This window comes from Hetaerina americana, unplaced genomic scaffold, assembly GCF_022747635.1.
Source record: "Hetaerina americana unplaced genomic scaffold, ioHetAmer1.1.p SCAF_7, whole genome shotgun sequence".
NCBI lineage: Eukaryota > Metazoa > Arthropoda > Insecta > Odonata > Calopterygidae > Hetaerina > Hetaerina americana.
This window is the reverse complement of record NW_027287316.1, coordinates 475,311-491,442: the sequence shown is the minus strand read 5'-3', so window position 1 is coordinate 491,442 and position 16,132 is coordinate 475,311. Positions and strand designations below refer to the sequence as shown.

At 41.7% G+C, this 16,132-nt stretch overlaps 1 protein-coding gene across 1 annotated transcript in view; it reads right to left on the bottom strand.

Moving 5' to 3' along the window:
* The window catches only part of LOC139696823 (beta-1,3-glucan-binding protein-like), a 42,145-nt gene extending 36,354 nt beyond the window's left edge, over positions 1-5,791 (bottom strand). Inside the window, exon 1 of the mRNA XM_071595703.1 lies at positions 5,378-5,791. Within this exon, the coding sequence (XP_071451804.1) occupies positions 5,378-5,522 (145 nt within the window). The 5' untranslated portion in view covers positions 5,523-5,791. The remainder of the gene's footprint in view (positions 1-5,377) is intronic.
* Between the last annotated feature and the right edge of the window lie 10,341 nt (positions 5,792-16,132).

The window sequence follows — 16,132 nt, the reverse complement described above, 5'->3', positions numbered from 1 at the left end:
TACGTGGATGTATATATACGTACTTCGGCAAGGCGCCATCCTTTCCCCTACTCTCTTCAACCTGTTCACAAATGACATCCCTGGCACCCACCTGCTCCGATATGTAGACAAAACGACCATTGTCGCCCAAGGTGCAAACCCCTTACAAGACGGTTGATAAACTCCGACTGCAAATTGACACCTTCGTGGATTGAGGCGACCATTGGAAGCTGAAGGCAAACCCTAACAAATACGAATACGTCGTCTTCTCTCGCCGTCTCTAAGCTCGACGAGGTCCACTGGTCCACCACGGTCCAACACCGATGCGGCATCGTGAAGAGGTCAAACAAGGCAAAGTTCCTGGGGGTAACATTCGATAAAAGGAAGAAAGATGGCCAACACATAAACACCGCCACAACAAACGCCAATTCTGCTGCCAACTCGCAACATCCCTAGCTAAAACCGAAATCTCCGCTGTCCATCGCAACCAAACTGCTGCTTTACAACAGCATGATTCGCCCCCTCCTCTCATACGCATCACCCGCTTGGCTTTATGCGGCCGAAACCCACTTATAAAAAACCCAAGCAACGGAAAACAAAATTATGCAAAAATTGTTAGACGCACCTCGGTTCGTGAGAAATGATAATATCAGCAAATACCTCAAAATGAGACGAATCCTTCAGATACTAGTTCCAAATGAACTTGAGAGTCCTTGAAAACTGAGAAATAAAATTGCTCATTACGACGCTTTGCATTTCATTAATTTACATTCTCTGATTATCATTAAATTGGCGATGTGAGATTAGTTCGAGTGGATCATGGTAGTGGGTATTCAAAACAGTTATTAATTTCTCTCGGCCTCGTCATCCCGATTGCAGCGGCATGCCAGCCTGTGGTCACTGGACGAACCGCGGCGGGCGCCTTTCCACTCGATCACAGAATCCCGCGCCATTCCCAGCCTTCCACAACATTGAGTTCCCACTCTCCCGTCCCGATCCATCATCATACTATACTTGCCAGCTCACGGATCGCTTTGAAAACTCGCCGAACTTATTGAGCACCCGTTAACGATGGGTCCGCAATTCGAATGAAGACCCTGCTTTCTCCTGGCTCTGGTGAGGAACGGTTTCGTTACTCGACGAATATTCTACATTTCTTAGGACGCAAAAGCTTCCACCACGAAATCTTGTGCAACAAGTGCTCGGTAATGACTTTGAGGTTCCTTCGCATGCCTGAACTTCCTGTTCGCTCAGGGAGAAGATGGGATTCGCGGGGCGTGACGTGCTGGCTTCGGTGAGCAATAAAACTCCCACCAACATACGTAGGCCTTGGAACAACTTATTGTCTTTAGTCAAAAAATAATTTCAGGCATTGTGAGAGGTCCACAAAATGTTCGCATGTTTGTTGTTCTCCAATGGCTAGGGCAACCACCAGGGATTTCCCAGATACTATACATGGCAAATGATGAAACTGATGGCAAATATTACAGCGGACGAACATGAAACTTTGAAATTGCTCATAGATATTAAACCCAACAAATCTCCTAGTACAGAAAATATACCGGTCAGGGTTCTAAAAAATTTAGCTTCTATCATCTCAAAGTTATATTTTAGAAATCCCTCACAGAGTGCAAAGTCCTTAAGAATTGGAAAACCGCCCATTTTTAAAAGTGGTGACAGGGAGGACCCTAGTAATTACAGACCTATATCTCTCACTTCTATCTGTTGCAAAATCTTAGAGCACATAATTGTCAGTTCAATAATGGGACACCTTGACAATATTAACTTTTTAAGTGACAATCAACACGGATTCAGGAAAACTCGCTCCTGCGAAACCCAATTAGGATTATTTACACATGATTTACTTTTATCGGGTGAGAGAGGTATGCAAGTGGATGCGGTCTTCTTAGATTTTCAAAAGGCATTTGTTAAGGTCCCACATGGTAAACTCATTCATAAATTAAAGGTCGCGGGTATAAACAAGGGCGCAATAAGTTGGGTTAAAGATTTTCTTTCAGAGCGGGAACAGAGGGCAGTCCTTGACGGCACTAGTTCCGACAGCGAACTCAGGGAAGTGTAAATGAGTAGTTCCAGGTGTGATATGGTGGAATTCGAACATAATAAAGAAAATATCGTAAAAACATTCCACAAGATAAGTTTAATCGTACCACCGGGTCATCACCTGAATATGATGTAACGCATCGAAACCCGGTGGAGCTATTAAACTTATCTAGGGGAAAATTGTTACCATCTTTTCTTTATTACCTCAGGGAAGTTGCTTTCTTGATTTTCGCTAAAGATTTGAACCGTAAAGGGAAAAGTAAGATAAGGATGCTGGCGAATGACGCGGAGATTTATCGGGAGATATCTGGGGATTAGAATCGTTTAATTCAAGCACAGGATCTCGATTGCATTTCAAAATTGTGTACAAAATGGGGATCGCCATTAAACCGTAGCAAATATTCAGAGGTAATTTCTTTATAAGATCAACAGGATTATTTTAGAAAGTATCTGAGTTGACATAGAAGTAGTTGACACGGGTAAAATACCTAGGTGTTATTATAATTAACGACTTAACTTGGGGGCCACACATACGTAAACTCTGCGGGCCAGGACATAAAAAATTGGGATTTATGAAACGCATTGTTGCCAGGAGTGACTATAATGTCAAGGAACGTTGTTACCACCCTCTTTGTAAGGCTTCATTAAAATACGCGAGTAGCGTGTGGGATCCGAGTGAAAAAGGCCTCATTCGGGAAATAAAGACGGTTCAGCGCCGGGCAGCCCGTTTGGTTAAAAACTGCTTCGATAAAGTGAAAAGTGTCACAGAAATGCTTATGGAGTTGGGTTGGGAATCATTTGAAGAGAGACGATTCAATTCAAGATTGAAATTACTAATTAAATTCAGATCCGCATGTTTCAGCGCCTAGGTCTTGCAAATTATTCGCACATACATTGAGTCGCTTGAAACATCTATATAGAAATTCGGGAAACAGATGCTAGAACTAGTAGACTTCTTCTACCCATGGACAATATAGGAAATATAGTACGTGAATGCGGGGTTATAGATGGCAACAATCTCACTTTCCACCCGCAATACTGAATGAATAATTAGTCGAGGGAATAATTAGTTCTACTCAATAGCAGGTACTTTCACTAAACTCGAGTGTTTTGTTGTCAAATCCCTTCCCACATGGGACGGCCTTTAAATGAATGCAGTACTCGGTACAATGTTGTCCACATTTCTTTGTTCATTTCTGTTTTCAATCTTCTCCTTCCATCCGTCGTTTCTCTCTGTGGGGCGTGACGCCGTCCGCTGTCTACATTGCATTCCCTAGCTATGAGTGACTTTAGGGGCGGAGACCATTAGTTGCATGTACATGCGATAGTGGAATTACCCCTTTTTTTTCAATTCTGCATGACCTGTCTTGTCACGGTGGGCGCCTGTCGCATAAACGGTTGTGGTTCATTTTTATTCCCCTTTTCGCAATAACTAATTTACTATGCGAAGTAACCCTTATTTTGATTTAAGTCTTCGTCCAGCACGTATACAAATTTGCACGTTATTGGATAGATTTTTAATACATTCGTGGGTGCATGTGGATGTTAGTAGTTCATAGTATATGTATTTGCATACGTGTAAGTTAACAAGGTTTTTACATGAATATCGCATTCGCTTCTATGGGTGTAGATTTGCATGAATTTGTTGGTTTTGCTTGTGGTTTTATTCTCTTTTACGGGTGGCGACCCTACACCCCCCGCCACGCGCCCCTAAGACGGCTTACGGGGTTTTATATAGATCTAGCTGATGTAGACGTAGATAACAGTATACCATCTAGAGAAATGAAGAGTTGAATAAAATCGTAATTTCCCAGTCTACCATTTATTGAAAATTGAAAATTAAATTGAGATTAAATAATCTATGAGCACGTTAGACCAAAAATCAATGGATAGGAACTGCAACAGAGAATATTTATCAACCATTAATTAACGAAATTTGCTTAACAAGTGCCATTTGATCGGCGAGGACTTGACACAAATGTTGGAGAGAGCAAGTGGAATACTTCAGAACATTTTTGAGCGTAGAAAATGAAAATTCGCGAAACTTTGTTGATGCCACATATATAAGTCTCATGAGTTTCACAATGAAAAGATAATGGGAGATGATGGTGGAGAAGTTTTACCAATTTATTTCACCAAGAGAATGTTTTCACGAACACTGAAATAATATTCAAAATGTCGTCGACAACGGTGAATTTGATTTCGCAGCGGGGTTTTCCCCTCGCTCCACCCACTCAAAGTAATTCTAAGAAACGCAATTACGTCTTTCTCGGTAAGCAAATCAAAATCATTAATATTATCTGAATTCAAATCGAAAATTTAACTTAATTTAATTTAACTTTTAATTTAAATGATGCGTATTACATGCATATGTGTATGAGTATGTGTTCACGAGTATATGAGGATGCGTGTGTGTATAAATACACACACACACATACGTATACATATAAATAAATAAATAAATATATATATATATTTATATAGAAAATATATGAATGTATATATATATATATATGAATGTATATATATATATATATATATATATATATATATATATATATATATATATATATATAATGTACACCAAGATAGCGAACAAAAACACACAAATGAAACTCACTAGTACCGAATTTTCGGTGCGTTGCAACCTTTCTCAAGGGAGAGAAGGAACTGAGAATGTTATTAATGTTTTTTCATTGTTTTAAGTCCTGGTGAATTGGTCCAGGCGAAGATTTTGAGAGATATCCCATTCCGAGCAATGTATTAAGTGCATTACACATCACCTAGAAAATTCGTCCCTCTTATAATGTGTTTCCAGATTGAAAACAGCAACTCCCAAAGTATCGGCCACACAATCCAGTCCCAGATATCTCACTGGTGACCGTTGTAATCAGCCTTCCCCCGCCCCTTGTCGACCTTCCCCCGCCCCGCGACTCGGAGTGCGGAACGGCGAGGCGAGGTCGCGACCCCCGCCACCGCCACTTCAGCGACCGGAAGGTCCTCCGGCGAATGGAAGGAAGGGGCAGGAGAGTGGGCCCCCACACGCGGGCCGCACATCGAGGAGGGCGCCACGGTCGGACAGTGTTGGAATGACTCCTTCGTCAATCACACTGAGCTATCGCAATCTATTTTAGATGTCTTAAGGTTAAGGAACTCAAAGATACGTCAGAGAATGATGATAAGGACAAAATCCTTTTTGGCCTCATGCCTTCCGTGCACATTGCCCCGCTCTAAGGGCCACGGGATGTGAAATTTGGCAACGATGGACTCGCTTCCAACGGAGAGGAAGTTTGGCAGTGGTCGCCCGGGTGGTGAAACCACCGCGGTCGGGACTCACCGGGCAGGGCGGCCCTGAATCCTATCGGCGTGTACGCCTGGAGATCCAGGTTCGGCACCCGGTAGTCTCCGCCCTGGGCGTCCGTCGGGGTGGCGGTCAGCGACGCCGCAAGCAGCATCCAGAGGAGGGGGTGCCGGCCGGCCATGGTGCTCGCTGGTTCTCTCTCTGCCAACGTCTGCAGCGGCGCCCTCTCGTCCCGCCGAGTGTCCGACGAAAGAAGACGGCCCAAGGACGGAGGAGGGCCGGGAGTGGGGGAAGAAACATAAACGAAGCGATATCCGAACTCTCGCTCGTGGCGAATCACGTCGTCCACTTTTCCTGCAGGAAAAAATATGAAAGGGAAAAAGAAATCACAACTCGTTTCCTTGACCTTAAAGACGGTGACGTGGGATCCTGACTTGCGCTCCGTTGGAAGAAAAGGTGGACCCATGGAACAGCAGTCTTATTCTCAGCTCAGCCGGCTGTTCGCTCCATCTCTCAGTGCACGCGTTGGCATGCGATGCATCGAGAGGTGGAGTGGAGTCGCAACTGGTCCACGAGAGGGAAGAGAGACAGGCAGTCGTTGCAGGAATCGCAAATATTTCAACGCTTAGCCGAATTCATTTATTCCGAGCGTCTTAAATTGAGGTGCGCATTCCGGCTTTCTGCGTAAACCGCATTGGAGTTCCGGGACGTGTACTTCTTTGCTGATGGCGCTTCCGCGGATCTCTGCATTCACACACACACAGAGACGTGCATGGTTGAGAGGCCATTGCCTCAGTTTAAATCTTGTTTACCTTGAGATTGTACCTTCTCCACTGCGGCTATTTTCCTGGTATCAGATGATCTCTTCGAGCAAGACCGACATGGCTATTTGAGGACGGTCTTCAGCAAATCCCAGCATACATACATACGAGTATATCCTTTATCCGTTTATTGGTGCGCCACCTCTTAGCTTAATCCTTGTGCGCCACTTAACATTGATCTGCTTCATTGTATTCTCAATGTATACATTATATATAAAGAGATGTAATGAGGCAACCTGCCTTATTTCTTTCCCGTCTTCATCCCTAGTACCCAGGCGGTACCCTCACTCACGACCTCTCCTGGGTGAAACGCCTACGGGGAACATGTGGACAAGCCAACAAAAAATTAGGATGAATTAGAAGAGTACTTGGTAAATGTGATGAAAAGGTCACAGAGAAATGCCATCTTTCGTTGGTTAGGCCTCATTTAGAATACGCGGCTAGTATAAATGGGGTCCTCACGAAGTTGGATTGATTGCCGAATTAGATCGCGTGCAGCATAGGGGAGCTAGATTTGTAAAACGTTGTCATGATAAACTAAGTAGCATATCCGAAATATTAGAAGAGCTATGCTGGGAATCAGTCACGAAGCGAAGGTTAAATTATCAAAGATTAAATCTCTCGCATGAATTGGAAGGACGTCTCTCTAGCAGTGATGTTGAAAATGTATTTATTATTACCCCCATCGTACTACGGTAGGAGAGATCATGCTAGTAAAATTAGAGAGATTAAGGGTAGAACGAATTGATTAAAGATGCCATTTTACCACGAATAATAGGGGATCAGAATAACACTGTTCGAACACGGTAGGGTCACAATCAAAATAAGTCTGGTGGGTATTCACTCCCCGCCACACACCCTAACGATGACTTGCAGGGTACATAAATAAATAAATTTCTGCGATGAATGGATCCAAACTTCCTCCAAGGTGTATGAATAAAAATTTAAGACAATACTGTACTCAAACTATGGGATAATTTATTAATATATAAACAATTACGGTTTATGCTTTAAATACTGTCTCTTTATCTTACAGTTGTGTCTTTACCATCTAAACTATTGTCATTTCCTTAAAATATCTACATTTTTTCTAAATATATGAAACCTAAAATCTCATAATGCTATATTAAATTGACTTATTTATCAATAAGGCCGCGGGGTAGACAACATTCCTGCGGAACTACTAAAAGCTTTAGGAAAATTAAGGGAGGAAGAGGCTATATGGGCTGATTCGTAGTATTTATGAGGAAGGAATCTGGCCGGAAGACTTTGTGAGATGAGTTTTAGTTCCTATTCCGAAAAAGGTAAAGGCTACATCATGTGAGGACTACAGGACAATAAGTTTGATATCCCACGCAGCTAAAGTTGTTCTCAAGATCATAAACAAAAGGATAGAGAGTAGGGCAAATGATTACTTAGGGGATGATCAGTTTGAGTTTAGGAAGAGGAGACGTACGCGTGATGCCATTGCAGTAATGGGATTATTAATCGAGAGGAATATAGAACACAACCAGGAGGTATTTGCCTGTTTCGTAGATTTCGAAAAAGCGTTTGATAGAGTGAATTGGGAAAAACTAATGAGTATTCTGCAGAAAATAGGAATAGATTGGAGGGAAAGGAGGCTAATCCGCACCCTGTACATGTCCCAGACTGCTCAGGTGCAAGTGGGGAACGGGGAGTCCGGTTGGGCAGTGTTAGGAAGAGGTGTAAGGCAGGGTTGCCCATTATCACCGTTGCTGTTCAGCCTGTATGCAGAGGAAATGATTAAAGAGGCATGGGAAGAACTGGAGGTAGGAATGAAAGTGGGCGGGGAATTCGTAAAATCAGTTAGGTTCATTGATGACCAAGCTTTATTATGTCAGTCAGCCAAGGGGTTGCAAGCATTGCTTATTGCATTGGAAATTCACTGCGACAGGGATGGGATGAGAATCAATATTAATAAAACAAAGTTTATGCGATTTTCTAGAAAGAAAAAGGCTAAGCTAAACATTAAAATAGGAGGGCAAAAACTAGAGCAAGTAGAATAGTTTACGTATCTGGGAAGTTTTTGGACCAACACGGTCAAAGCAGTAGGGACGTAAGGAGAAGAATTGCGCTAGGCGAAGAGGCGTTCCCAAGGAGGAGGGAGTTGATGGCAGGGATGTTGAGTAAGGATATTAAGAAAAGACTCCTAAAAACTTTGATATGGAGCATAGCTATCTACGGCGCGGAAACATGGTCATTGAAGCAGGAGGATAGACGTAGACTGGAGGCCTTTGAAATGTGGGTGTGGAGAAGAATGGAGAAGGTGAAATGGACAGAGTAGAAAACAAATGAGGAAGTACCTGGCATGGTGGGCGAAGAGAGGGGTTTTTTTGGGAGATATTACTAAGGAGGCAGGAAAAGTGGATGAAGGGGGTGTTGTCCGGCAGCGGGATGCTGAAGACTGTAATTGAGGGGAGAATGTTGGGCAAAAGAGGAAAGGGAAGGAGCAGGATAGGGATGCTGGACGTGATGAAGGGAGGAAGAAAGTACTCAGAGATGAAGAGGGACCTGATATAGAGTAGGATGATGGATTTTGTGTTTTGTTAGGAGTAATAAAATGTTTGTTTGTAGTTGTGTCCATCGAAAAACCTACCTTAAAATGTGTAGGTTTAATTAAATACCTAAGCGTTGCCCTCACTCCCGACGCCTCCTGGGTGAAACACAAACAGGGAATATGTGGAAAAGCTAACGAAAAATTAAGATTTATTGGAAGGCTACTTGGTAAATGTGATGATTAGGTGAAAGACAAATGTCATATTTCGCTGGTTAGGCCTCATTTAGAAACTCACGGAGCAAAGGCTATATTTGTTATAAGTCACAAAATATTTATTTGGTTGTTGTATCCATCCAAAATATACCTTAATCGGTTGATTACTTAATAACAATTATATAATCTCATGATGCCATAAATCGCAAGTATTGCTTATCTAGAAGGGGAATTAAAATTGCAATTACTTTGTAATATTTCCAGTGGTGATTTGTTAGTTTAGCTATTCAACAGCAAAGCAGTAGAGTGTAATGAAGTGTATGGAAAAGAAATGTAATTAGACCAAATAATGGTTTCGTTAATATTGATACAAATCGTCGGTCGTCACTAGCCTTTACCGCATCGTGTGCAAATATGCTTGTCAATCACTCCACCCATATTTACCTATGCATACGACGGTTGCTTGACCTTTCTTTCCGATTTCAACATAAAGATAGCAGCATTCTTCTAATTAGATTTCGTACTCTCTTTATTCCCCTTCATTATTCCCCACATTTTTCCACCTTCATTGAACATGCGACCATCCAAAAATTCGCATAGCTGGGCTAGAATAGTTTTTATTCAATATTTCAGCAAATGCTATAAAAAATAATGCTTACCTTAGGTTGTATCAAATACTTTTAAGCGCCAACAATAGCAAGGTTGTATTTATTACTGACAAGCATTAGACCTAAGATTCACAAGTTCCACATTTTAAAATATCACAAAAAGGATGCCGAATTGAATAAATCCTCGAGAGAATGAGGAACAAGAAGTGAGTTAACAATCAAAGAGACTCTCAAGCGTAGATATATAGATAGCCTCCATTGGTCATGGAAAACCAACTGCGAAAACAATTAAGTGGAGGAAGAGGCACCGGAACACAGATAAAAGCACATAGTGGAGGAAAAGCGAGCAGGAGAGAAGTTCGCTTTGAGCATGCATCGAGGGAGAAAGGAGTGAAAGAGACGAACATAGGACGTAGACGAAGGCAGTTAATAAATACTATAAGATAAGAGAAGCATGTTGACAGACCGCGGATGAGAGCTCGGTTTGGAAAACTTATTCGAAGAAAACTCAAGAAACCAAGGAATGAAACTCAAGAGATCCCTTTGTAGAAAGTTGCGAAATCAAATATTAGTACGAAAATGCGAGAAGATCGTCGTCTTTACTTTGTGGCGAGATTGAGACTATGGAGGAGTCAAAATATCCGTTGGCATGAGAGCGCCCTTCACGTCTGGTCCAGGTCGATCGATCTCTGGGGTGATTTCCTGGGTGACCCAAAATGGACGAACTTTCGTCAAAATTCCCGAACACCCGAATACCTTTGGATCTACCAACTTTCCTTCCTGATCACACTGCGGTCGATTTTGGAGTGACCTAAACTTGTCAATTTTTCATTATTTTCTTCAGTGCGCCCCCTTTGGTATATCTGCTGGTTGAAAATGCATTCTTGTGGACACTACTGTCCATTTTGGAGTGACACACGCGCTCCTTTTTGTGCTGTTCATTCAATTTAATGGCAACCCCTCGCCAGCCCAAGTCCCCGACAATAGAGTAATATGCAGCATTTTACTCTATAACTATCACTCCAGTAATCCCCGCTATTCTTCTATCTCCCCTCGCAGAGACCTAAAATTTATTTCCTATTTCCATCTCTTGCTTTATATTCTATAATTCTCCTGCTCCCAACGTTGTCCTAACATTTCAAGTTCCTTTTCTCACTAATTTGGTCTTCTTTTTCTGCGTCTTTTGCAGCTTTGCAATGATTTCGTTGGATTATGACCGTCGAAACCTTGTCCCCCCTTTTTTGCTTCGATATTATGGCAAAGATATACCGTCGAAATCTTGCCCCTCCCCCCAGCTGACATGGCACATGGCCATTTGTCTAGTTTCGTGGTTGCTTGGACTTATTTTCTTGAGACCGTCCATCATATTATTCTTGAATTAAACAATTAAGTTTGTCTCCCCTAGCTTTCCTTAATAGTGTTGTTAATATGTCACCATCAGTCAATGGTCAACCCACAGGGGTCAGATGCCTTAGCAGCCGCCTCACTGGAGAATACATGGATGCACAGCCAACTGCTGAGGCTACAATAATAGGCTCCCTTTCTCATTTCTATTTACTTCATTCCTCCATTCAGTTCTTAATCCCTCTTTCGAGACTCTTCCTCATAATTCACTGCCTTTATCATCATTTAACGATGTCACATTTATAAACATTCTCACCAAAAACTGTTGCTAATGCCGCCTGTTTGTTGCAGGACTTCGGTTAAAGCAACCAATAACATCACAAAAATTTGGTCAGTGCTCATGGCACTGACAGTCAATTTCTGGACTTAAAGCTCCACCATTAATGATATTATACAGGGTATATAAGGTAATCTACCGGTTAAGGTATGTTTTGGATGGACACAACTACCAAATGAATGATTAGAATGCTTTGAGGCATCACTTTGTGGAGGCGATTCATATCGGAAAATAAATATATGGTTATTCCACATATATTTTATCAAACACGACCTAGGTCCCATGACCTAGGAGCTACCCCTGATGATGACTTTGTACGTCGAAACCTAGGTCGTATTTAATAAATATATGTGGAATAACTAAGTATTTCTTTTCCAATATCATATGCATATTTTGTTATTCCCAACAAAACGCAATCCAGCAACCTTCTCTACACTAAGTCTTCCTTCATCTCCCTGTACTTCCTCCCTCCCTTCATCCCGACCAAAATCCCTATCCTATTTCTGCCCTTTCCTCGTTTGCCTAACATCCTCCCCTCTATTAAAGTTTTCAGCATCCTGCTGCCAGTCAATATGCCATTCATCCATTTTTCAACAAACAACCTCGTCGACCATACCAAGTACTTGCTCATTTGTTTTCTTCTTTGTCCAATTCAGCTTCTCCATTCTTCCAAACTGGTCATCCCCTAAGTAAACATTTGCCCTACTCTCTATCCCTCTATCCTTTTGTTTATGATCCCAAGACCAACTTTAGCTGTGTGGGATATCAAACTTCTCGTCCCGTAGTCCTCACATAATGTAGCCTTTACCTTTTTCGGAATAGGAACTAAAACTGATCTCACAAAGTCAGCCGGCCAGATCGCTTCCTCATAGATACTACGAATCAGTCCAAATAATCTCTTCCTCCCATGTTTTCCCATACCTTTCAATAGTTTCATAGGAATGTTGTCCACCCCCACGACCTTATTTGATTCCATCTTCCTTTATGCCTCTTTCATGTCATCGTCGAGTAGGCCTGGACCTAAGTTATCTTCCTCTACGTTATGTTCTCTTTCAATGTGTAACCCTGTTGGCCTAAGTTCTTCACCATACAACCTGTTTCAACTATTATATTGCCCAACTTATCTCTAACTGTTAGCACAGATCACTCTTCTTACTTCCCGATAGAGATTTAACTTCGCTGTACAGCGCCCCAATTTCACCCTTCCTCTGCAAACCTTCCATATCTTCTCACTGTGTCTTCCACCTTCGTTCTTTTGCTTTATTTGTTGCCCGCCTCAATTTATTGTTTAATTATTTTTACTCCATTTTGCGTAACTCTGTATTTACATTCCTCCATTTTCTTCTCTCATCCATCTTTGAATTCATCTCATCTGTGATCCATGGTTTCCTCGTAATTATAGCGTTAACAGTTTCGATAGCGTCTTTTGTGACTTCTGATATCCCTTTCATGATACCTTCCTATTTTTCTTATATAGTACTTAGCTCTTTACCATCCTCCATGGTTTCCTCTACTGCCTGTTGGTACTCCTTCCTTTTCAGACCATTTAATGCTTGTGCTATCCATTTTCTAACCCGCCGCCCCTGCCTTATCTTTTTGAAACGGACGCTACATTTCATATCAACTAAATTGTGGTTAGAGTTCGCATCCGCTCCCGGGAAACTTTGGGAATATATCACACTGTTCCTAAACCTGTGTCTATCCAGAATATAATCTAGCTGATACCCTTCCGAGTCACCTGGCATTTTCCATATATACCTGCGTCTTTCGTGGCGTCTAAACCATGAGTGATGACTAACCCCTGTCTCCTGCTGAACTCAACTGCTTTCTCCCCGCGGTCATTCCTCGTGCCTAAACCGTAGTCCCCGACCTCGTCACCATCTCTTCCTTCACCTACCATCGCATTCCAATCCCCCATCACTATCAAATGTTTCCCTGCATGAACACACGCAATTATGCCCTCTAATTGATCGTATATCCTATTGACCTCTTCTTCTTTTTGGTGCTCGGTGACATGTATACCTGAATAATAACCAAGTTCGTCGGTTCTGCTTTTATCTCTATTAGTAATAATCTATCCGTTACCTGCTCTATGTTGACGATGCTTCTTCCTACCTTCTTATTCAATATTATTGCAACCTCTCATCCCCGCCACTGTATTTTATTCTATAACTATCACCCCGGTAATCCCTGCTATCCTACCATCTCACCTCGCATAGACCGCGAACATCTTTATTTCTTCTTTTCTATCTCTCGCTTTATATTCTTTAATTATCCTGTCCTCAACATGGTGCCAAAATTCCAAGGTCCTATTCTAACAAATTTGGTCTTCTTCTTATGCGTCTTCTGTCTTGCTGCTGTCAGTCTTCCTTTGCAACGTTTCAGTGAGAAGACACCCGCGGAAGCCTTGCCTCCCCCACTGCTGGGCATGACACACGGCCGATTGGACCGAGCCCTGTATTTGCCAGGACTCAAAATCTCTGTACTGTCCATCATTTAAATCTTGGGAATGATAATTGAGGTGGTTTTCCGTTGCCTTCCTTGATAGTGATTTTAACGTGACACCATCACTTAATGGCCACCCCACTCGGGTCAAATGCCTTTGCCACCGCCTCACTGAGGAACAAATGTTTTGCAAACTACCATTCATCTGGCTCTTAACCTTTGACCTATCTGGCATGGGTGGCCTTACCAAGAGCAATTATCATTGGTCCCACCAGCACAGCCCTTGGGGTCATCGGAATGCACAAGCCCTTCCACCATGTCAAGGTTGTAGTCCATGGGAGGGGCTGTTATGTATTATAAAAACAAATCAAATCCAGCTCACCATCAGCATAATATTCAGTACTCAAAAAAGTTATCGCCAAACCTTAGAGCATGCTAAAAAATCGTTCAACAATGATAGACTTACCAATGGTGACAATAAATCAAGAGAGATTTGGAAAATTACGAGGGTCATCCGGAAAGTAGTACCCGTTCGTGCCGCATGAAGTGCTGACGACGCGAGTAGCCGCTGGACGAGGTCAGATAGCTTCAGTGGCTTGTCTGCCTTCTCTGAGCCAAGTTGCGTGACGCTAGCATTGCCTGTGTTGTTTCTGTGATTGTTTACAATGTTTAAAAAAATTGAGAACGCCGCCAGTTGTGAAGTGAGGGCAGTGATTAAATTCCTCAATGCAAGAAACGTTCGCCCATGTGATATTCATCGCCAATTAAAGGAGGTGTATGGAGACAATGTAATGGACGAGTCGTCTGTTCGGCGGTGGTGTCGCAACTTCAACATGGGGAGGGGGAACACACACGACGATGAGCGTTCGGGGAGACCGTCTGTCATTACAGACCAACTGGTGAGCTCAGTTGACGAATTCGTGAGGAACGATCGGCGCGTCACAATTGATGACATCTGTGAGCATTTTCCCAATGTTTCTCGAACAATTGTTCATGAAATTGTTAAACACCATCTGCATTATGCAAAAATTTGTGCAAGATGGGTCCCTCGCGTATCTCAATGAGCTGGCGGCGAAGGACTATGCAGCAGGAATACAGAAACTTGTCACACGTTATGACAAATGCCTTAATTTGCTTGGAGATTATGTTGAGAAGTAGTTTAAAGTATCCTCTTTCAAATAAAATTTTTTATGTTTGTTAATATTTACTTTTGTGTCGTTATTTCACGAACGGGTACTACTTTCCGGATGACCCTCGTATTAATGAACCCAAGGGTACACATATTTTATTACAAGATCTTTCAACTGCATGACTCTGCTGGAAATTCTATTCCAGATTACTCCAAAATGGCCTCCATTCTGAATGATTTCTACCTATCCCATCAAAATCCTACAGTTTCAGTTATTTCAGCTAATTATTCTCGCATTTCTAACACATATAATATATTAAATCTATTGCCATGGAACTGACCAACATTATTAATAAATGTCCAAACAAATTTAGTCCTGGATTAGATGGCATCCCAGGGATAGTGATAAAAAGGTCATTTAATGCAATTAAAATTGGAATTTTCCCAAGCCCTATTGAATCAGCAAAAATGGTGCCAATATATAAAGGCAAAGGTTGCAAAATGGCAATGAATTCTTATAGACCAATATCACTACTGAACAACTTGGGGAAAATATTTAAAATAGTTTTCTATCATGATCTAATATCATATCTTGGAACCTTTAACCTATTATCCACATCTCAACATGGATTTAGAAAAACAAGGTCCACTACAACAATGCAACGATTTCAGAGTGTAAAAATCATTCGCCTTTACTGGGATGAATGATTTTTACACTCTGAAATTGTTGCATTGAAATGCACATTAGCGGATGCTCCATTAAAAGTTACTGTTGTGGCATCTCCGGCAGTTTATTTGGAATTTGTCCACTACAACAGCCACATATTACATGGTGAATCAAATAATTTTTGGATTCGATAATAGAACTGAAACTTAAGGATTATTTTTTGATTTCACGGAAGCTTTTGACGCCATCATCAGCTACTTTGGTTTAAAGTGAAACATTATGGTATAAGAGGCACATCCTACAAGTTGATGGAATCATATTTAAGTAAATGGCATCAGCATGAGGAGCCCTCAAGAAATGGCTCCAAATTTGTTTCTCCTGGAAGAGAAGTACCACTGGGTTATACCCAATGTTCTACACTTGGCCCTATTTTATTTTCAATTTATATCAATGATCTACCAGAGAAGCTTAAGTCCATTAAGGGAATAGATCAATTACTGTATGCTGATGATACAAATATTATTGCGTCAGCCTCCTCAGAGGACGGTTTGGCAGAAAGAGCAGCTGAAATAACTCAGATTTTCAATGAAAGGTGTATTCTTATCTTCTTAAAACCCAATTTATACAAGTCCAGCCTTATTTATTTCTCTGATAAAGACAAAGTTTTCCCTGCAATCTCAGAAGATGTAGGAGGTATAAGCATTCCCCA